The sequence below is a fragment of the Saccopteryx bilineata genome, chromosome 1 (genome assembly GCF_036850765.1).
Source record: "Saccopteryx bilineata isolate mSacBil1 chromosome 1, mSacBil1_pri_phased_curated, whole genome shotgun sequence".
Taxonomy (NCBI): Eukaryota; Metazoa; Chordata; class Mammalia; order Chiroptera; family Emballonuridae; genus Saccopteryx; species Saccopteryx bilineata.
Window position 1 is genome coordinate 136,161,090 of NC_089490.1, and position 21,488 is coordinate 136,182,577.

At 45.7% G+C, this 21,488-nt stretch overlaps 1 protein-coding gene across 1 annotated transcript in view; it reads left to right on the top strand.

Annotated features, from left to right (window-relative positions):
• LOC136319337 (tumor necrosis factor receptor superfamily member 10A-like) overlaps positions 1 to 21,413 on the top strand; it is a 28,261-nt gene extending 6,848 nt beyond the window's left edge. The window contains exons 3-11 of the mRNA XM_066252638.1: positions 9,629 to 9,731; positions 10,568 to 10,681; positions 11,677 to 11,788; positions 13,324 to 13,397; positions 13,485 to 13,595; positions 14,532 to 14,563; positions 15,008 to 15,190; positions 17,927 to 18,002; positions 19,510 to 21,413. Of these exons, the coding sequence (XP_066108735.1) occupies positions 9,629 to 9,731; positions 10,568 to 10,681; positions 11,677 to 11,788; positions 13,324 to 13,397; positions 13,485 to 13,595; positions 14,532 to 14,563; positions 15,008 to 15,190; positions 17,927 to 18,002; positions 19,510 to 19,814 (1,110 nt within the window). The 3' untranslated portion in view covers positions 19,815 to 21,413. The remainder of the gene's footprint in view (positions 1 to 9,628; positions 9,732 to 10,567; positions 10,682 to 11,676; positions 11,789 to 13,323; positions 13,398 to 13,484; positions 13,596 to 14,531; positions 14,564 to 15,007; positions 15,191 to 17,926; positions 18,003 to 19,509) is intronic.
• The last annotated feature ends 75 nt before the right edge of the window (positions 21,414 to 21,488 follow it).

The following is a 21,488-nucleotide window of genomic DNA, read 5'->3' on the forward strand; positions in this document are numbered from 1 at the left end:
CTGGTTGAGAACAGTTCTGGTTTGCCTCACTACAGGAAATTGGGGAGGAAGCAGTAAGTCACACCTGCGCTACCCAGGGAAGACAATAGGAGGAGTAGAGCTTGAGGCCTTTGTTTCCTATTTTAAGTTTCCTGACTCAGACAGGCTTTGGGAAACTTGAGGAATTGCACTGTGTAGTTTTTGAGCAAGTTCTTTAGCTTTAAATGTTTTATTTATTTATTTATTTATTTATTTATTTTTAGAGAGAGAAGAAGAGGGAGAGAAACATCTATTTATTTATTGTGCATTACTTATTTATGCACTCATTGGTTAACAATTGTATGTGCCCTGCCCAGTGACTGAACTCGTAGCGTTGGTGTATCAGGATGACACTCTAACCAACTGACCTACCCTGCCAGGGCTGCAAGTGCTCCAGCTTTTTCCCCAGAATTGGAGGTTTGTTTTTCTAAGTATCTTTCAAAATGTCTCCATCTGGCAATTCTGACCCAATGCTGAGGCTGGCCTTTACCAGCTAACACATACATGGATTAGCTGATAATATCAGAAAACCCAGGCTGAGCCTGACCTGTGGTGGCGCAGTGGATAAAGTGTCGACCTGGAAGGCTGAGGTCGCTGGTTCTAAACCCTCGGCTTGCCTGGTCAAGGCATGTACAGGAAGCAACTGCTACTGGTTGATGCTTCTGGCTCCCCCACCCCTTCTCTCTCCTCTTTCTAAAATCAATAAAATAAAATCTTAAAAAAGAAAACACAGGCTTAGAGACCTGAATAATATGAAATTCCTCAGCAAAGTTCTGAGGATCCTCAGGTCCTTAGGGAATTCCTTTACAATGGCTGTTAACTCAACTTTAGTTCAGGGGACAAGGAAAGGATGCAAGGGGAAATGGCACCAGAAATGGGACCGAAGATACGGAAGGTGGTAGTGGATGGGGAGGTGGCATCAGATGTGGAGCGTGAGGCAAAGGTGGAGAAACTCGAGTAAGCAAGCACGAGCTGGGGAGAAGCCTGAGGCAGCATCTCCTAGGAGGACAGGGTGGACCGGAAGAGAAATCCTGAGGCAGGCTAAAGAGGGAAGGGCAAGATGCCACTGCAGAGGAAGAACACATGCCTCAGACTTCTGTTTCTCTCTCTTTAAATTTGCAGTAGCCTATTAATTTTAAGACTTTATTTAGCAAAGAGGCAACTTCAGATTCTTGGTCTCATTTGGCAGCCTCACAATACCATTTAAAATAGGCATTCCGGCCCTGGCCGGTTGGCTCAGTGGTGGAGCGTCGGCCTGGCGTGTGGAGGTCTCAGGTTCGATTCCCGGCCAGGGCACACAGGAGAAGTGCCCATCTGCTTCTCCACATAAAAATAAAATAAAATAAATAAAATAAAATAAAATAAAATAAATAAAATAAAATAAAATAAAATAAATAAAATAAAATAAAATAAAATACATTCCACTGAGACTTACCAATTTTAGCACTATTACTGTCCACTTCAGTTTTAAGAAAATTGCCCAGAGTAGCCACTGATTTTCTGAATTGCTGTTAGTCAGATCTGTCCATTTGGTTACATTTGTCCATGAAATTTGGTGACAGAGTTTAACCATATACTTGCCAGAGTCCGTGGCAGAGAGGAGGGATGATCTTTTTTTTTTTTTTACAGAGACAGAGAAAGAGTCAGAGAGAGGGATAGACAGGGACAGACAGACAGGAACGGAGAGATGAGAAGCATCAATCATTAGTTTTTCGTTGCGCATTGCGACACCTTAGTTGTTCATTGATTGATTCATTTCTCATATGTGCCTTGACCGCGGGCCTTCAGCAGACTGAGTTACCGCTTGCTCGAGCCAGGGACCTTGGGTCCAAGCTGGTGAGCTTTTGCTCAAACCAGATGAGCCTGTGCTTAAGCTGGCGACCTCGGGGTCTCGAACCTGGGTCCTCTGCATCCCAGTCTGACACTCTATTCACTGTGCCACCGCCTGGTCAGGCGAGGGATGATCTTAAAATAATGTAGGTAGGTGAAATCCCATTTTTCAGAGACTTCTCTAGAGCAAAGACCCAAGACAATTTACAACACCTCGAGCAACTTACGGGTCAGACACCAGCCAGCCTCACTTGAGAACAGTCTGATCACAGGGGACCAGGCCGAAGCCGGTTCTGGAAAATTACTGACCCTTGGATAGTCCTGTTATTGGCTGAGTTGAGTGATAAGTGGCACTGTTACTGGCGTTGGGTTTCTTGGATTTTAAGATAGAAATTGAGGGAAAACCCCAGAGAAATTTTCAGACAGATTTTATTTATTAAGTTTATGCTCAAGGGCAAGGCGGGGTTGGTGGGACAGCACAGAGGAAAGAGATTTTCTGTGAAATGGCTTGGGGTGGGGGGCTGGGCTGGCTCTGCTTGGCTGCTTTTATAAGCTGGGGCCAAAACAGGCTTGTTTGAAAAGAAAAAGACCTACACAAAAATGTGGGCTTGTGGAATTTTCCACTTCAGGGTGGGGCTACTTTCGCCTTCTGCGGTGTTGCTTGGCAGTTACCTCCGCACAGGTGTGCTGAGGGAGAAAGATGGTGATGTTGCTCATTACCCCAGCAAGGTCATATAGCGGCCCAACTTTGATCAACTGTGTATGCAGAACAGTCATTTCGACATCGTCTGGCCACCAGATCTTACTTGGCTTGTTGGCCACCTGGTAATTTTCCATTCCTGGGTTCAAGCCCTCTACTGTCTCATTTCACTCTGGGGGATGTCATTATTTTTATTCTTAAGGAATTGGGGTCAGAAGTCTCTTCTGTAACTACTTCCTGCTGAACATGGGTGTTGTTCTTACACTTGGTAGGAAGGAAATTCTCTCACTCTCTGATCTAAAGAGTGGTAAGGGCCTGTGTCTTCCTTGTCTAGGATGAGCTGGCTTGCACATTAGCTTAACATGGAAATGTGCTTGTCTGGAAGAGACAAACTTTACAAGAAAGTTAAAATGGCAAGATTCAAAAATAGTAGGAGTAGAAGGGCCACCAGCGGCCCCAGAAGGGGAAGGTACTAGGTAAGCAGGGCAGAAAACCTTCAGTGTTTTCTGAGCTTCGATTTGGATTGCCAGGCTGTACACCTGTTAACCAAGTAGCCTGTTGTGATGATATCTCTAAAGTTTACATTATGTTATCTAGCTGTGGTTTGAAATTGCAAGGCTCAGAGAAGGACAGTTTTAGTTCTCAATAATTCTAAGGCAAAGGATGGGAGAAGAATTGGAAATAAGTTTGGAGAGTTGTAGGCAGATACTGGAGGTAACTAGGACAGAATCTAGTCCAGTTTACCAGTAGAAAATAAAACCAAACCCAGAAGACAATGAACAGCACTAGAATCTAATATCCACAACGGTGTATTATAGTTTTTACTGAAATGTATTTTTTCTCTCTGAAATCACCCTTATCTTATCAAATATAGCCAAGTTAAGGTTAATTTATTGTATAAGCCCAATTTCAATAAATTTGGCCTGATTATTTGCATTAGTACAATAAGAATAACAATTAATCACATAAATTCTTCTAAATCTGCTTTGCTGGAATTTCATAAGGAATGTTTAGATTGAAATTAACTAGCCTCTCAGGGCTAAGAAACCAAGCCACATAGATTCCACCAACATTTGCCTGCTGTACCTATCAATTTGGGTGAATTTCTCAGGTTCTTGAGGTTCCCCAAGTATCTTGAGGTTTTTCCTTTGCCATCTCTCAGGAGAGCAACCTTTGTTCCTTTCTGTGAACCATGTGATCAGAGTTCCAGGCTGTTCTTACATCGTGCTTTTATTGTCCTCCAAAGTCAATCTTAATTTCTTGGAGCATTCTTGTGACATCCAGAGTCTCTGCATGTCTCTTTCAAACATGACATTCCAGTCAAAACCCTACCAAGAGTTTCCAATTATGTACTATTATAAAGAGCACAGATTCCTAACAAATATTTGCAAACAACCATATTGCCATGAATATAATAATACTCATTCAAATTCTCCAGATCTCTGGAGGGATCAGGTAGGGAGAAAAATATAAATGTTTCATTGTTGCTTACAATTTACTAAATTGCTATAAATCATAGGTAGTTGAAAAGAAAACAAGTTTTCCTGCCTGACCAGGTGGTAGTGCAGTGAATGGAGTGTTGACCTGGGACACAGAGGACTCAGGTTTGAAACCCTGAGGTCACCTGCTTCAGTGTAGGATCATATGGCTTGAGCATGGGATTGCTGGCTTGAGTGTGGGACCATAGACATGACCCCATAGTCACTGGCTTGAGCCCAAAGGTTGCTGACTTGGAGCTCAAGGTCGCTGGCTAGAGCAAGGGGTCACTGGCTCAGCTGGAGTCCTCCATCCAGTCAAGGCACATATGAAAAGGCAATCAATGAACAACTAAAGTACTGTAACAAAGAATTGATGCTTCTCATCTTTCTCCCTTCCTATCTGTTTGTCCTTGCCTGGCCCTCTTTCTGTCTCTCTCTATTCCTCTCACTAAAAAACAAAAAGAAAAAGAAAACAAGTTTTCTTATATCTGAAAAACAAAATGACTTTAAAAATCAGTGCTATTTTAAAGAAAGAGAAATTATAGGCCCTGGCCAGTATGCTCAGCAGTAGAGTGCCAGCCTGGTGTGTGTAAGTCCTGGGTTCGATTCCTGGTCAGGGCATACAGGAGAAGTGCCCATCTGCTTCTCCACCCTTCCCCCTCTCCTTTCTATTTCTCTCTTCCCCTCCCACAGCCACGGCTCCATGGGAGCAAAGTTAGCCCGGGCGCTGAAGATGGTTCCATGGCTTCTACCTCAGGTGCTAGAATGGCTCTGGTTGCAATGGAGCAACGCCCCAGATGGACATAGCATCGCCCCCTGGTGGGCATGCCTGGTGGATCCTGGTTGGGCGGGAGTCTGTCTGACTGCCTCCCGGCTTCTAACTTTGGAAAAATACACACACACACACACACACAAAGAGAGAGAGAAATTATAATTCTCATTTCATTCAGTGCCATAGAATAAATTCTTATTTATTCTGATCATCTGCTAGCATTTTATGCCTCCCGTTATTTTTTGTTTTATAGACCTTCCTCCAGTTTATATATATTTTATTTATTGATTTTCAGAGAGAGAGGAGTGAGAGAGAGAGAGAAGGGGGAGGAGCAGGAAGCATCAACTTCCATATATGCCTTGACCAGGCAAGCCCAAGGTTTCGAACCGGCAACCTCAGTGTTGCAGGTCGACACTTTATCCCACTGCACCACCACAGGTTAAGCTGACCTTCCTCCAGTTTAAAGGTACGATCTGAAAGTTTATTCTCAGAAAATGTCAGAGTCTGTTCCCTGAATCTTTCTGAAAATGAAACACTTGCAAAAGTGTCAGGGTCAAACAATGGCTATCTGTAAATGACAAAACTAAAAATGACACCATTATAGATCTGATTAGAATGCATTTGACAAAGAACTTTGCTTTTCTGTAACATTACATTTTAAGATAACAAAAATTACAAATAGACTCCTAGATATTTTTATATAATCTCCAATATATAATATCCATTTAATAATAAGAACATATACACACAAATATGACACTATTTCCTTAGTTGACAAAACTTCCTGTGCAATTCAAGCATATCAAATAGGCCTAATTGGTTCAGGACCTTTCCCTGTGAGGTGTTCCAAAGGGCCATCAGAACAACTTCAAGCCATTTCCAGGTTAAGAAAAAGTTCTCCTGCCTGACCTGTGGTGGCGCAGTGGATAAACCGTCGACCTGGAAATGCCGAGGTTGCCGGTTCGAAACCCTGGGCTTGCCTGGTCAAGGCACATATGGGAGTTGATGCTTCCAGCTCCTCCCCCCTGTCTCTCTTTCCTCTCTCTCTCTCTCCCCCTCTTTCTCTCCTCTCTAAAATGAATAAATAAAAATTTTTAAAAAATTTAAAAAAAAAAAGAAAAGAAAAAGTTCTCCTGTTAAAACTTGAACCCTGAGGTATTTGTGAACACACTTGACCAAAAAAGATCATCTATCACTATTAAACAATATTAAATTATTCATTTATTCAAAGTAATAAAAAGGTATTAAATAAATATGCAGGTTAGCAAAAATTTTGTTTAGTTCTTGGTATTGAGAAATTGTTTTAAGTAATCAAGCACCTGATTAGGACAGAAAAACTATTTTAATAAAACATAGAATCTCTGCTTTCTATGTAGAAAATTTTTTAGACTATCTTAATCAGGAGTAGAATAAATACAGGATAAAAGGCATTTTCTATATAACAGAGTGAAAAGTAATAAAATTTTCTTTGTCAGGATTCCTTTTCCACAAACCCTCTACAACTTTCTTAGTCCCTCTTAGTTTATCTCTTAGTCAGAAATAAGCAACCTCATTTAGGACAAACCTTATCTTTTTAATTACTTCAAAAATGTATTTGCATACCTTATACCTTCTATTACTTAAAACATAGTTTCTTCCCATCTTAATTAGAAATCTTAACTCTTGCCTGACCAGGTGGTGGCACAGTGGATAGAGCGTCAGACTGGGATGCCGAGGACCCAGGTTCAAGACCCCGAGGTTGCCAGCTTGAGCGCAGGCTCATCTGGTTTGAGCCAAAGCTCATCAGCTGGTACCCAAGGTTGCTGACTCAAGCAAGGGGTTACTCAGTCTGCTGAAGGCCCGTGGTCAAGGCACATATGAGAAAGCAATCAATGAACAACTAAGGTGTTGCAATGCACAACGAAAAACTAATGATTGAAGCTTCTCATCTCTCCATTCCTGTCTGTCTGTCCCTGTCTATCCCTCTCTCTGACTCTCTCTCTGTCTCTGTAAAAAATGTCTACGGCCATACCACCCTGAACGCGCCCGATCTCGTCTGTCTCTGTAAAAAAAAAAAAAAAAAAAAGAAATCTTAACTCTTAAGAACCTCTATTTTTAGTGACAATGAAAAAGTAAGCACTTAATATTCTTTAGATTGATAACATTTAATAATTTCCAAAAATATATTTCCTCATACCATTTTTTTTTTTTTTAGAGAGAGAGAGGCATTGAGAGAGAGAAATTGATTTGTTGTTTCATTTATTTATGCATTTACTGGTTGAGTCTTGTATGTACCCTGATCTGGGATTGAACCTGCAACAATGATGCTCTGACCAACTGAACTACAGGCCAGGGCAATAAATCAGTTTCTTTAAAATTTATTTATTGATTTTAGAGGAAGAGGAAGATAGAGATAGAGGGAGACAGAAACATGGATCTGTTCTTGTGTGTGCCCTGACCAGGAATTGACACAGCAACCTCTGTGCAGCTGGATGTCTCTAACCAACTGAGCTATACCTCAAGTGCAATAAATTAATTTTTAAAAATGTTAACTAGGCCCTGGTAGATTGGCTGAGTGGTAGAGCATCAGCCTGAGTTTGATTCCTGGTCAGGGCACACAGAAGAAGTGACCATCTGCTTCTCCACTCCTCCTCTTTTTCTCTCCCTCTCCCTCTCTCTTTCTCTCTTCCTCTCCCACAGCCATGGCTCATATGGTTTGAGTGAGTTGACCCTGGGCACTGAGGCTCCAAGGCCTCACTTCAGGTGCTAAAATAACTTGGTTGCAGAGCAACAGAGCAGCAGCCTCAGATGGGCAGAACATCCCCTAGTCGGGGGTTTGCTGGGTAGATCCTGGTTGGGGCACATGCTAGAGTCTGCCTCTCTGTCTCCCTGCCTCTCACCTAATAAAAAAAAAAAAAGTTAATTAGACTGTAAACAATTAAAAGTATATAATTCACTTCCTATAAGAACTGCTAAAAAATAATGCAAACATGTATAGACAAAAAGGCAACACACAATTAAAATGGAATTCTAAAAATATTTTGTTATTGATAAAGTCTGCAGAGAAGGAGCAATAAGAAAAAAATAAGAGTGGAGAAACAGGAAATACATGGTAAAATTTATTTCTAGATCTACTTCAACCTTATCAGTAATCACATTAACTCCCAATCAGTGTAATTCAAGAATGGAAATGGTTAGAATGAATGAAGAAAGAAGAGCCAACTATATTGTGTCTCTTAGAGATGCAGTTTAAAAGCCAGACAGTTATATTGAAAGTAACTGGATGGAAAAAGATATAACACCCAAATAGTAAGCCTAAAAAAACTTCTGCAGCTATCGTAGTATCAAATGAAGTTGATTTAGGACAAAGAATATTGCCAGAGAGAGACCTTTTGTAGTGTTAAAGGATTAATTTATCAGGAAGTAAAAATAGTTATCAGTGCCTGTATATGCCTAATAATAGAACTTCAAAGTACATGAAGCAAAAATCTACAGGATTAAATGAAGATTATAACAAACCTCCTCAGCAACTGATGAAAATGATTAGATGAATACAACTCAGTAAAGTTATGAACTGAACGCTGTAAACCATCTGACTTTTTTGTCATTCATAGAGCAGACTCGACATCTAGCGAAAACTCGTTCCATATTGGAAAAAATAAACACCATTTGGGATGGTGTGGCAGATTAGGACTACCTAAGGAAGGGTGCAAGGGACTGTTTTATGATCTAAATGGAGGATTTGGGTTACATATGTGTATTAATTAATAAATTCATTGAATGGTACACTTAAGAAATACTGTATGCCTTTCACTATGGATGTTCACTGTACAAGTCTGTAAATTTTACTGAGTGTGTAAAAATTTTCACAATGAAATAATGAGAGAAAGAATTGATGAGAGATAGAGCTTATGAACACAGGAGGGAATAGCACTGTGAGAGCAGAGAAGGGAGATTACATCTGAGAAGGCCCCGTGGGGAAGGGAGGACTGAGGGACACAGGAGAGTTTAGCTGTCCTGGACAGGCTTTTATGTGGAGGAGGGCTGCATTTTCTGTTGGTTAGATACAGTTGGTTGAACTGAGCTCAACACTTATAATACTGATTTTTAAAAAAATAATACACTTTATTTATTTATATTTTTAATTTTTATTTATTTATTTTTTACAGGGACAGAGAGAGAGAGTCAGAGAGAGGGACAGACAGACAGGAACGGAGAGAGATGAGAAGCATCAATCATCAGTTTTTCGTTGCGACACCTTAGTTGTTCATTGATTGCTTTCTCATATGTGCCTTGACCGCCCGCGGTCAGACCGAGTAACCCCTTGCTCGAGCCAATGACCTTGGGTCCAAGCTGGTGAGCTTTGCTCAAGCCAGATGAGCCCGTGCTCAAACTGGTGACCTCGGCGTCTTGAACCTGGGTCCTCGGTTTCCCAGTCCGACGCTCTATCCACTGCGCCACCGCCTGGTCAGGCCGTGTCTCACTTTTAAATGGTCAGTGGTTGAGTCTTGTTCTTCATCCATACTAACCATTTCTACCATTGAATTGAGGTGTTTAGGAGATTTACAGATATTGTTGAAATGATTCTTACAATTTTATGATTAATTTGTTTGCCCATGTAGAATAAATAGATTTATTTAGCATAAGAGAAGAGAATACCAGGAACTTTTTCAAATGTAAAGTCCCAAAGGCTAAGGGACAAACATGAAACAGAAGAATGAGAGTTTAGAGCTAGAAAAAAGGCCCTAGTTCTTTTTGCTTTTGGCAGCTGGGATGAAGAGAATGTGCGAGGGGCCCTAGGGCAGAGGAGTCTGGAAGCTACTCATACCTGTCCCTGCTTTGTCTCCACAGGTCTCTGCTGCCTCACCCACAGCCAGAGAGCCAGACAGAGTTCACCAGCAGCCAGCTGCCCTCCAGAGACAGAATGCTGACCTCTTGGAGCAGTGTTCACCAGGTACATTCTAAAACTGATCTCCAGCCCTTACCCCCCTCGTCTCCAGGAGCTGCCAGCCCTCTCATTTCTGAAGTTCCTGGTTATTTATCCACAGGTACTTATTTATTTGATGCCTTCTGTGTGACAGGCAGTGTGCTAGTGGAGGGCACAAGGGCAGCTCTCCTCTGAGATGGTGTCCAGACAGACAGATGAACGTGACAGAGAGACGAGACAAGAACCATGAGGATAATTGAGTCATGGTTGGGACAGAGACTGGGTTAGTGAGGCATCCCAGGGATGGTGACTTTGATTCTTGGTGCAGACAGCCAGGCGCAGTGGTCCTGAGAGGGCCCCCAGGAACCACAGCCTCAGGAGGTGGAGTGAGCCTGTTTGAGCAAAGCTAGGGGTCACCTGGGGTGCATAGAAGGAGAAGTGGTCACAAGGACAGGTGAAAGCAAATCACGAACACTGGATACTATGGAGGGAGCATAGGTTTTACTTTTTGAGTGAGGTATTCAACAAAATCAAATATCTCAATGTTTATATTGATTACCTGATGAAGTGATACTCTGTTGGATATTTTAGGTTAAAAAATACATAGTTAAGATTAATTGGACCTCTTTCTTTTTACTCTTTTAACGTGGCAACTATGACTTCGAATTTCATGTGTGGCTTCTAATAAATTTCTGTTGGCAGTGCTGGTCTAAGGTACAGAAATGGAGAAAAGACTAAGACCGATGGAGTGCATTTCCCTGTTTGGATTCCACAGATGACCAAAAGAGGCGTCCATTGGCCACCACTGCTAGCCTCTGGGAGTCCTGTGGGGATTCACTCACTGGCTCTCCCTTCATTCTCAGGCTTCTATCGATCAGAGCCCAGTGGAGACTGTACACCATGCATCGATGGGAAGGATTTCACCAGTCATGCAAACACTCTCTCGTCTTGCCAGACCTGCTCTAAGTGCCGCTCAGGTAGAGGATATGGGGGCCCAGGCTATAGTCACGGTGCTGGGCAGTGAGATGAGAACTGTATAGGTCCGGGGGTCGGAAACGGATTTCCAGCCCGGCTTGGTCTTTGTCCTACCCTTTTTCGTGGTATGACTTAGGTCAATAAAATAAAATGAAAACATTATTTTTATAATGCATGCCACATGCAGGGACATCTGTTAAACTCAGATGAAAGTGGTGGCAAAATAACTTGTCCCTTGATGAGGGGACTCTAGTGATAGCACTGATGGAGTGGCTGAATGGGAGAGTGCTGGTTTGGAGCTGGGCTGTGGGTCTCTCCTGGGCCAGGCCTCCCAGACCTCTGCCTCCCTCAGCCTTCATGGCTGAGGGCCCTCACCAGGTTAGGTTTGCAGAATCACCCACCCAAGGGTTCCTCTCCATCCAGGGTCTCTGATTGTGCCCTGCCCTTCTTAATCATCCTGCAAGCCAATAGATAGTTCTCCCCAGTCTTGATGTGAGCAATAGTGAATGGTGGTTTTTTTTTTATACTGGAGACAGATGAGCAGTGGTTTTGCTTTTTTATTTTATTTTTTTAAAGGAAGGGAGGAGAGAGATGAGAAACGTGAACTTGTAGTTGCTTCACATTCGTTGTTTATTGATTGCCTCTCATTATGCCTGACCAGGCTAGGGGTGGGACTCGAGCCAGCGCCCTTTGGGTCTCGTTGTAGATCCCATGCTCAAATTGGTGAGTCTGAGCTCAAGCTGACAACCCTGCACTCTAGATGGCGACCTTGGGGTTTTGAAAAGGGGTCCTCAGCATCCCTGGTTGATGCTCAGTCCACTGTGCCAGCTCCGGTCAGACAGTGGTTGTGCTTTTTGTCCTCACACATGTTGCTGTAGAAATTGACCCTCAAATCTATGGCGAAGTAAGCAGAGGCTGAGTGGGAGGGGTTTGAGTGGTGAAAAGTGTTGAGGGACATATGAGGGAAACACCCCAAAACCTTATCCTTTGTCTTCAGATAAAGAAGAAGTAGCTCCATGCAACAGGACTCAGGACGCGGAGTGTCGGTGCAAACTTGGCACTTTCCAGGATGAAGAGTCCCCTGAGTTTTGCCAGAAGTGCAGCCCTGAGTAAGACACGGGAACCTGGGGGCTCCCACCCAGAAAAGACCCCAGGTTCCTGTACCGCTTTCTCTCTCCCGCGTCCACGCAGCTGGCCACGCCCTCAGGGCTTCCTGGGGCCTGTAGGGTGGTCTCTGAGCCCCCAGTGACCCCTCCATGTCTGCTGCGTGCCTCCACACTGCCCGCTGCAGCAGTCTCTTCCCACGCCGCCTCCGGCCGCTTTCCTGGGGCCTGTAGGGTGATTTCAGAGCCCCCAGTGACCCCTCCGTGTCCGCTGCGTGCCTCCACACTGCCCGCTGCAGCAGTCTCTTCCCACGCTGCCTCCGTGCCGCTTCCTGGGGCCTGTTGGGTGGTCTCTGAGCCCCCAGTGACCCCTCCGTGTCCGCTGCGTGCCTCCACACTGCCCGCTGTAGCAGTCTCTTCCCACGCTGCCTCCGTGCCGCTTTCCTGGTGCCCGGGTGACTTTCCATTGGGCACAGCAGGCCAGTAATTAAGGCCTGTGATTCTATCAATGACCCATGTAAAGCTTCAGTTTTTTTTTCATGTTAGAAGAATTGAGTAGAATGTAGCCATGCTTATATAAATGTTCTTTTTAACATATTTTTGTGCAGGCATGGGCCCATGAACATGAAAGTGCCCACAGCCAAGTCATAAAAAGACCAAGCCTACAGCTTCTTTAACCTTCCCCTAAAACAGGGGTCGGGAATCCATGGCTCGCGAGCCAGATGCGGCTCTTTTGATGGCTGCATCTGGCTCGCAGACAAATCTTTAATAAAAATAATAATAACGTTAAAAATATAAAACATTCTCATGTACTACAATCCATTCATTTCCTACCGCTCAGGTTCATGGTTGCGGGTGGCTGGAGCCAATCACAGCTGTCCTCTGGGACAACACCAAATTTTTATTAGATAATGTGTAATGTACACGGGTTGTTGTATGGCTCTCATGGAATTACATTTTAAAATATGTGGCGTTTATGGCTCTCTCAGCCAAAAAGTTTCCCGATCCCTGCCCTAAACCCTGAGCCAGCTTAGCCTGCCTTTCCTCAGGGCCCTGTTCCGCCAATGAAACTGTGTTTGCCCTGTTATTGGAATTTAGGGGGCAAGAGTAATTTTCTCTGACTTCTAGTGTGGCTGTGACTAGTAGGAATAGTCAACAAGTGGAAGACTAGAGGTTTCTTGTATTAAAAGGTTGACTAGAGAATGAGGCTTACCTTGTGCCCAAAGGGCTCCGGACCCTTGACCTGGAGTGAGACACTCCGTCACTTGTCCCCCACCCCCAGCTTGGGGAAGCTCGGTGCAGGCCTGCAGAGAAGCCTAGTCCCTGGGGGTGCACCTCTGAACACTTAGCAGGAGCCCTCAGGGCTGGAGCGCCAGCTCAGCTCCTCACTGAAGGGACGTAGTAAGAAGGTGAGGGGACCCGTCATGCAGACAGGAGAAGCCTGTTTTTTTTCCACTTTGCAGTCAGGGGCCACTGGGTGGGGGTTGCTCCTTCCTTTACCTCTTACCTCACTTCCACATCCTCCCTGTGTTTGAACCCAGTTGCCCTGATGGTAAGGTCGAGGCCAGGACCTGCACCCCCTGGAACGACCGTGTGTGTGTGGACCAAGAATCAGGTACCCAGGCCAGTGGAAAGGCTCCGGCCCCTGGAAAGCCAATGACCACCAGTCTGGGACCGCCCACTGCTTGCTCTCCCTCCTCAGGCAGTCCTAGGAAGAGGACTAGAATTGCAGCCATTGCTGCAGTAGTCGGGCTGTTGGTGCTGCTGGTACTGTGCAGATGTTATTACATCTACAGGAGCCCTACCATTCAAGGTGAGATGAGTGGGAGCGATGGGCAGGTACTGGCACTCGCTGTTGCCCCCTCACTTCCTGCTTCCTTGTTCAAACAGAAAGATCCTCACCTCCATCGCCCAAATCTCCTGGGTCTTTCTGACCTGTCTCTGATCTTGTTCTCTGGGATCACCCTTCCATCTCCCACCTTACTTGCACCTCTGGAGGGCCAGGGACTCTTAGTCCCCCTGTCTTGGGGCTGATGACTGCCTCCTCTCCCTGGCCAAGTGTAGGCGGCCAGGCCAGTCCTTCACATCCCTAGGGCCCCTAGCCAGCAGAGGGCTGGGCAGTGCCTCAGCTGGGTAACAGGAGGCAGGAGGAGTGGGTCAGAGGCAGAGCCTCTGGTCACTTTTGCAGCTTTGGTCAGAGCAGAGCCCAACAGAGATTTGATATGTGTTTAGTTTTACTTCTTCTTCTTTTTTTTTTAGAGACAGAGAGAGAGATAGACAGGGACAGACAGACAGGAACAGAGAGATGAGAAGCATCAATCATTAGTTTTTCGTTGCGTGTTGCAACACCGTAGTTGTCCATTGATTGCTTTCTCATATGTGCCTTGACCGTGGGCCTTCAGCAGACTGAGTGACCCCTAACTCAAGCCAGTGACCTTGGGTCCAAGCTGGTGAGTTTTGCTCAAACCAGATGAGGCCACGCTCAAGCTGGCGACCTCAGGGTCTTGAACCTGGGTCCTCTGCATCTCAGTCCGGCGCTCTATCCACTGTGCCACCACCTGGACAGGCTAGTTTTACTTCTTTACCTCTTTTCTTCCCCTTCCTGAGGGTGTCCCAGGGAAGGATTGCCCTTTCCTGTCGCCAGGCCCAAGCACCTTGCTCAGTGTCTGAGCCCCAGCCCGTACTGCCCCAAGACTGTCCTTGTGGAGGCCGCCCCCCAATGCTAAGGCAGACACTCCTTCTCTTCTAGGCTCTGGAGCAGACCCCGGGAATAAGAACAGAGTGAGTTGGTTTCTCCAGAACCTGGTGGCACCAGGCTTCCTATCCAAAATAAAGCCCTGGATGGCATGGTCCGCATTTGTCCTGAGCTGCTGTCCTTGGCTCTCTAAAGTGGCCTGGGGGCCTGGGCTAACTTAGAGGACAATTGGTCTGCTGGAAGCAGCCCAAAGGCCAGATAGCAGTACTGAGCCCTGTCCTTCCTGCTATTTGTAACACCCACACCCACAGCCCTGTACCCTGGGGGTGGCAGTCAGGCAGGTGTGTTGAAACCCCTTAGCATAGTACCAGGGTCCTGGGGCCAGTAGAAATGTCCTGGATGTGCTGAGCCTGTGCCAGTCTGAGGGGAGGGACAGCCTTGGAAAGGGGTGGGAAATAGACCTACTGTGTTCCAAGACCCTTTAGGAAGCCTGGGGGTGGACTTCTGAGTCAGCTCTTTGCCTTCCCAAGGTCCCTTTTTGTAGCTCATGTGTCCCAAGAGGGCCTGAGGCAATGGACAATGCCCGAAACCTGATCATGAGTGATGGGGACTCGTCTTCCACGCTGGCCTCTGAGCAGGAACTGGAACGCCAGGAGCACGCAGAGGTGGCAGCTGTCATGGTGCCGTCCCCAGGAGAAGCAGAGCAACTGCTGGTGAGTGGGTGATAGCCAGCCGGGCCCTGGCCTTTCTGCTTGCCCAGGACTGTGCTCAGGTCTGCTGTCCCCTAGGGGAGGGGTGATGACAGTAGAGCAAGACCTTAGTGGAGCTCACCACCCTGCTGTGCGGACTGTCAGCTCTGTGGATGGTCTGGGTCTTCTTATCTGTTCCTTGTCTCATAGCCCCAGAGTCTGGAGCAGGCAGGCACAAATGGGTGCTCCCATCTTTGTTGATTGACTGTGTACTTGTAAAATCATTTAGTAAGCCGTTCCTCATAACAATAGGAATATCAGATTTATTACAAAAATTATTATTACTGGCCCTGGCCGGTTTGCTCAGTGGTAGAGCGTCAGCCTGGCGTGCGGGGGACCCGGGTTCGATTCCTGGCCAGGGCACACAGGAGAAGCGCCCATTTGCTTCTCTACCCCCGCCCCCTCCTTCCTCTCTGTCTCTCTCTTCCCCTCCCACAGCCAAGGCTCCATTGGAGCAAAGATGGCCTGGGCGCTGGGGATGGCTCCTTGGCCTCTGCCCCAGGCGCTAGAGTGGCTCTGGTCACAGCAGAGCGATGCCCCGGAGGGGCAGAGCATCGCCCCCTGGTGGGCAGAGTGTCGCCCCTGGTGGGCGTGCTGGGTGGATCCCGGTCGGGCACATGCGGGAGTCTGTCTGTCTCTCCCCGTTTCCAGATTCAGGAAAAAAAAAAATTATTATTACGTCAAACCTATATGGAAATAAGTCTTAGTCTAGATATCTAATTGTACTTGTGTGGTGGCTTTTAGAAGTAGAATTTCTGGACAAATGTGTAGAAATGTTTTTTAACTGGAGTCACACACATGCAGTTTTGGTTCATATCAATTCATCAGTTTTAATATGACATTGAGTGATAGATCTGTAGAAGCATTTAATTCTTTTATTCCTCATAATCTTAGAAAATCATTCCCCTTAACATAAGATGAAATTCTCTAATTTATTAGTTTTGTTTTTTTTAATTTTATTTATTGATTTTTTAGAGAGAGAGGAGAGAGAGAGACAGAGAGAGAGAGAGAGAAGGGGGAGGAGCAGGAAGCATCAACTCCCATAGGTGCCTTGATCAGGCAAGCCCAATGTTTCGAACCGGGGACCTCAGTGTTCCAGGTCGACGCTTTATCCCACTGCGCCACCACAGGTCAGGCCTAGTTTTTTTATTTTTTATTATTATTATTATTATTATTTTTTTTTTTTACAGAGACAGAGAGAGAGTCAGAGTGAGGGACAGACAGATAGGAATGGAGAAATGAGAAGCATCAATCATTAGTTCTTTGTTGCGCATTGCGACAACTTAGTTGTTCATTGATTGCTTTCTCATATGTGCCTTGACCGTGGGCCTTCAGCAGACCGAGTAACCCCTTGCTGGAGCCAGCGACCTTGAGTCCAAGCTGGTGAATTTTTTTTGCTCAAACCAGATGAGCCTGCGCTCAAGCTGGTGACTCGGGGTCTCGAACCTGGGTCTTCCGCATCCCAGTACAACGCTCTATTCACTGCGCCACCGCCTGGTCAGGCTAGTTGTTTTATTTATGCTGATTTTTAGCATGTAGCAATATTCTTTAACTGGAATTGATTTTGTGACGTGATGCGGCATGAGGGTCTGAATTGTTCTGAGGAACTATCTTTGTCCTCCAACCCCATGTGCAACCACTTCTCTCATTTCCCTCTGCGTTCAGCTCCTCCTTTATCAAGTGTGAAATGTTTAGAAGGATAGGGTCTCCTTCCACCTGGACGGTCCTCTTCTGTCTCTTTCCCACACCTAGTAGTGTTTTTTTTTTTTTTTAAATAAAGAGAAAGTAAAAGGAAACAAGCAACCTAAAAAGGCCAATAATCCCTTGATCCTGAGTAATCACTTTTCACTTTTTTTGTGTATGTGTGACAGAGAGGAACAGATAGGGACAGACAGACAGGAAAGGAGAGAGATGAGAAGCATCAATTCTTCATTGCAGCACCTTAGTTGTTCATTGTTTACTTTCTCATGTGTGCCTTGACCGGGAGGCTACAGCAGAGAGAGTGACCCCTTGCTCAAGCCAGCAACCTTGAGCTTCAAGCCAGCTACCTTTGGGCTCAAGCTAGCAACCATGGGGTCATGTCTATGATCCCATGCTTAAGCCAGTGAGCCTGTGCTCAAGCCGGATGAGCCCACACTCAAGCCGAAGACCTAGGGGTTTCGAACCTGGGTCCTCTGCGTCCCAGTCCAATGCTCTGAACACTGCGCCACTGCCTGATCAGGCCACTTTCACAGTTTTAAAAGTAGTAGCTATCTACACTGAGAAAAAGTAACTCATACGAAAGTTTCTCAGTGAGTGGTAGAAGCCTCCTGCAGTCCCTCTAGCCCCTCATTCTTTTATTTCGGGTAACTCTGTCCTGAGGAGGTGGGTGGGAATGGACTAGAAGGGGCAAGAAGGAGCTGTACGAGGTGGTGGGAATGTTCCATGTCTCGATTGGGTGATGGTTACTCAGGTGTATATAGTCGTTAAAGCTGGAATAGACACAGCAGGAGTGAGTGGTAGGCAGGGAACCGGGGCCTCTGTGGGCACACAAGCACACAGCCTGTGAGAGGCACAGCAGGGAGCTTCCTCTCTGTCTCTATAGAGACCAGGAAGGGAGGTGGCACCCCCAGATCACATAGCTGCCTGGTTGTCAGGCTCACTTCTAGAATCCGGGACTCCTGACATGAACCAAGGGGCTTTTCCACTCTTATTTTACAGGGAGCAGCAGACACTGTTGGGTCTCAGATGAGGAGGGGGCGCCTTGTTCCAGCAAATGATGGAGACCCCATAAAAAGTGAGTGATTTGTTGGGGGTGGTAGAGCAGTGTCCTACCCACTGTCCTTATAGCTGTTAGGGCAGAACAGAACCAGAGATGCTGGAAATGGGGTCCTGTGCTGATTGTCACTAGACCATCAAGACCCTAAATCCCTCCTCCTCCCCTCCTCCTTCCACCTCCTCCCGCTGTACACCATCCCATCTCATCACAACAGTGTTCTGTGCCCCTTTCCTTTCTTCTGTCACCCTTCCAGGGTCACCACACTGAAGGCACCGAAGGGGATGTGCTCTCCCAGCCCCAGAATGCTGCTGAGCACATGGCTCTGTCTAAGCCAAATTTGAAGAGCTGTAATGATAAACACAAATCAGATTTCAAATATCAGTACAAAAAAGTAATATATCCTATTGATAATTTTTTGTTTATTGATTGCATGTAATTACAGTATTTTGTATACTATGTATTAAGTTAGTACCAGGCGGTATAAAAATTAGTATCACCTGGCCCTGGCCAGTTGGCTCCGTGGTAGAGCGTCGGCCCAGTATGTGGATGTCCCAGGTTTGATTCCTGGTCAGGGCACACAGGAGAAGTGACCACCTGCTTCTCCACCCCTCCCCCTTCTCTTCTCTCTCTCTATCTCTCTCTTACCCTCCCACAGCCATGACTCAGTTGGAGCAAGTTGGCCCTGGGTGCTGAGGATGGCTCCATGGCCTCACCTCACCTCAGGTGCTAAAATAGCTCGGTTGCTGAACAACAGAGCAAGGGCCCCAGATGGCCAGAGCATCACCCCATAATGGGCTTGCCAGGTGGATCACAGTCAGGGCGCATGTGGGAGTCTGTCTCTCTACCTCCCCACCTCTCACTTAAGAAAAATAAAAAAAAAACTAATATCACCTGTTCCTTTCTGTTTCTTAAGTTCAGCTCTTAGAAAAATATAAATAGGTATTCTTGGCTAACCTATATTTCTATGGGTCAGTACTGTGCACCGTATTCCACGCATGCCTCATTTAATCCTCAGTACAGTTCTATGAGTCAGGTGTGGTTTGCTCTGTCTTGCAGGTTAAATTCTTGCTCAGAGTCTGTCCCTATCTCACTCTGCCACAGTTTGCTAGGTGAGACGGAGCTGGGTTTGAAGCCAGCGATCTTCCTAGCTCCAGGCCTTTGCTCTGTGTGTAGGTGCACAGGTGGCAGCCCTGGGACCTTACTTTTAGGATAAGTGCAGGCTTCCTCCTCTGAAGGCCTGTTGGACCACAGTCTGTCCTACCCTCTGTCTCCTACCATACACTGTTCTCTCTTTCTCCATGACATCCATCTCCCCTCCCAGGTGGGCTATCAGCCTCCCCTTAGGGCAGGATTCTCTGTTGACCTCGACACCTCATAGGGCCACGGGCTTAGCTAAGGCCCAGTTTGTCCTGGAAGCTGGTAGGGGATGCAGAGCAGCAGGTTACCAGCAGGGGGAGCTCCAGGCTAGGCCTGTCCCTTCTGAAGGGTGTCCCACTTCACCTGACTGTGGTTTCTCCCCACCTAGCCCTGAAGCAGTTCTTCGATTACTTCCCAGTCGTCGTGCCCTTTAATTCCTGGAGACCTCTTATGAGGTTGATGGGCCTCAAGGCCAATGACATCGAGGTGGCCAGAGCACGGACCACCTTGAACCCAGGGGAAGCCTTGTATGAAATGCTGATGATTTGGCTCAACAACATGGGACGGGCTGCCTCAGTCAACATCCTGCTGGATGCCTTGGAAAAACTGGGGGAAAGAAATGCAAAAGAGGAGATTCAGGACCACCTTGTGAGGTCTGGAGAATATGTCTATGAAGAAGGAAAAGACTCTTGAGGAGACCAGAGCTTTCCCAGTTTACCTTTTCCCTGGAAAGGAGAGCAAGACCAAACACTAGAATAGAAGACACAGCCACTACTTGACCAGCACTGGAAGAAGTTTTATCGTCCAAAAGCCTGCAGCTCTTGAAATATTTTAGAACTTTTTCAGTGTACTTCAAGTAATTTCTATGAAATGTTTGCTGTTTTAAACTCAGAAATGTGTGTAAGATTCTAAAGAGTGTATGTTCATATGTGCACTGAAAGCTGTTGTAGTTCATATACTTTTTCATTCTAACGGACTTGTACTTTTTACTTATTATTTTGTGCATTGTAAGATTCATCCATGTTGCTTGACCAGGCGGTGGCGCACTGGATAGAGTGTCTGACTGGGATGTGGAAGACCCAGGTTCGAGACCCTGAGGTCTCCAGCTTGAGCGCAGGCTCATCTGGTTTGAGCAAAGCTCACCAGCTTGGACCCAAGGTCGCTGGCTCGAGAAAGGGGTTACTCAGTCTGCTGAAGGCCCACGGTCAAGGCACATATGAGACAGCAATCAATAAACAACTAAGATGTTGCAACGAGAAACTAATGATTGATGCTTCTCATCTCTCTCCATTCCTGTCTGTCCCTATCTATCTCTTTGTCTCTGTAAAAAAAAAAAAAGTTATGAAGATTCATCCATGTTGCTGTGTGTTCTTTTTTTCTTCTTCAGATTTTATTCATTCATTTTAGAGAGAGGAGGGGGAGGAGCAGGAAGCATCAACTCCCATATGTGCCTTGACCAGGCAAGCCCAGGGTTTCGAACTGGCGACCTCAGTGTTCCAAGTCAACACTTTATCCACTGCGCCACCACAGGTTGGGTGCTATATGTCTTTATGTCTAATGGGTATGCATGTTTTTATATTTTTATAGGGTGTGGCAAAATTGTGAATATGTGCGTTTATTCTTGTATTATTATTTATTAGTTATTGTATTATTTCCCATACAAACAACTGTAACCCTACTTTTGTCCAGCCCTGTATTTATTTGTGTATTTATATGCATGGAAGACTTTTTGGAAATGTATTTACTTGACTGATCACATGTGTTACCTGAATGGGAGATGGTAACCCTAAAATGAGAAGTACAGAGCCGAAGGAGAAAAACCCATTATTGGGGATGGTGTTGGTGGGTCCCAGTTTTCCCTCATGTGCAGTTTTGACCTTTGACATGTGATAATTATATAGGCATTTGAATATTTATAGGTAGATGTTTACAAATGATCAGAGAAGTGGTATCCACGTACAGCCCTATGTCTGGGTGTCCCTGAACTGAGCATTCATGAGTGGGCTTCCTTCTCTTTAGGGATGTGGGTGGGGTGAGCAATGGGTTAGATATGAGGTGAGGTACATTCTAAGTCTTGTGCCATTTCCGGTCACATTAGTGAACCTTCAGCCCCATCTGGGCTTCAGGAAGAGGGAACGGGACAGGGATCTGTTCCTGCTGTCCACCTTGGTCTTAGAGGGAAAGAGTGGATGGTGCTCATGAATTGTGTTACATCTTTGTTTAATGTAGCACTAATATTTTCTTTCCATTTTTTTCTTCCATTTACTTTTCTTTTTTAAAAATGTTTATTGTATTGATTTTAAAGAGAGGCAGGGGGAAGGGAGAGAGAGAGACAGGAACATCAATCTGCTCCTGTATATGTCCTGA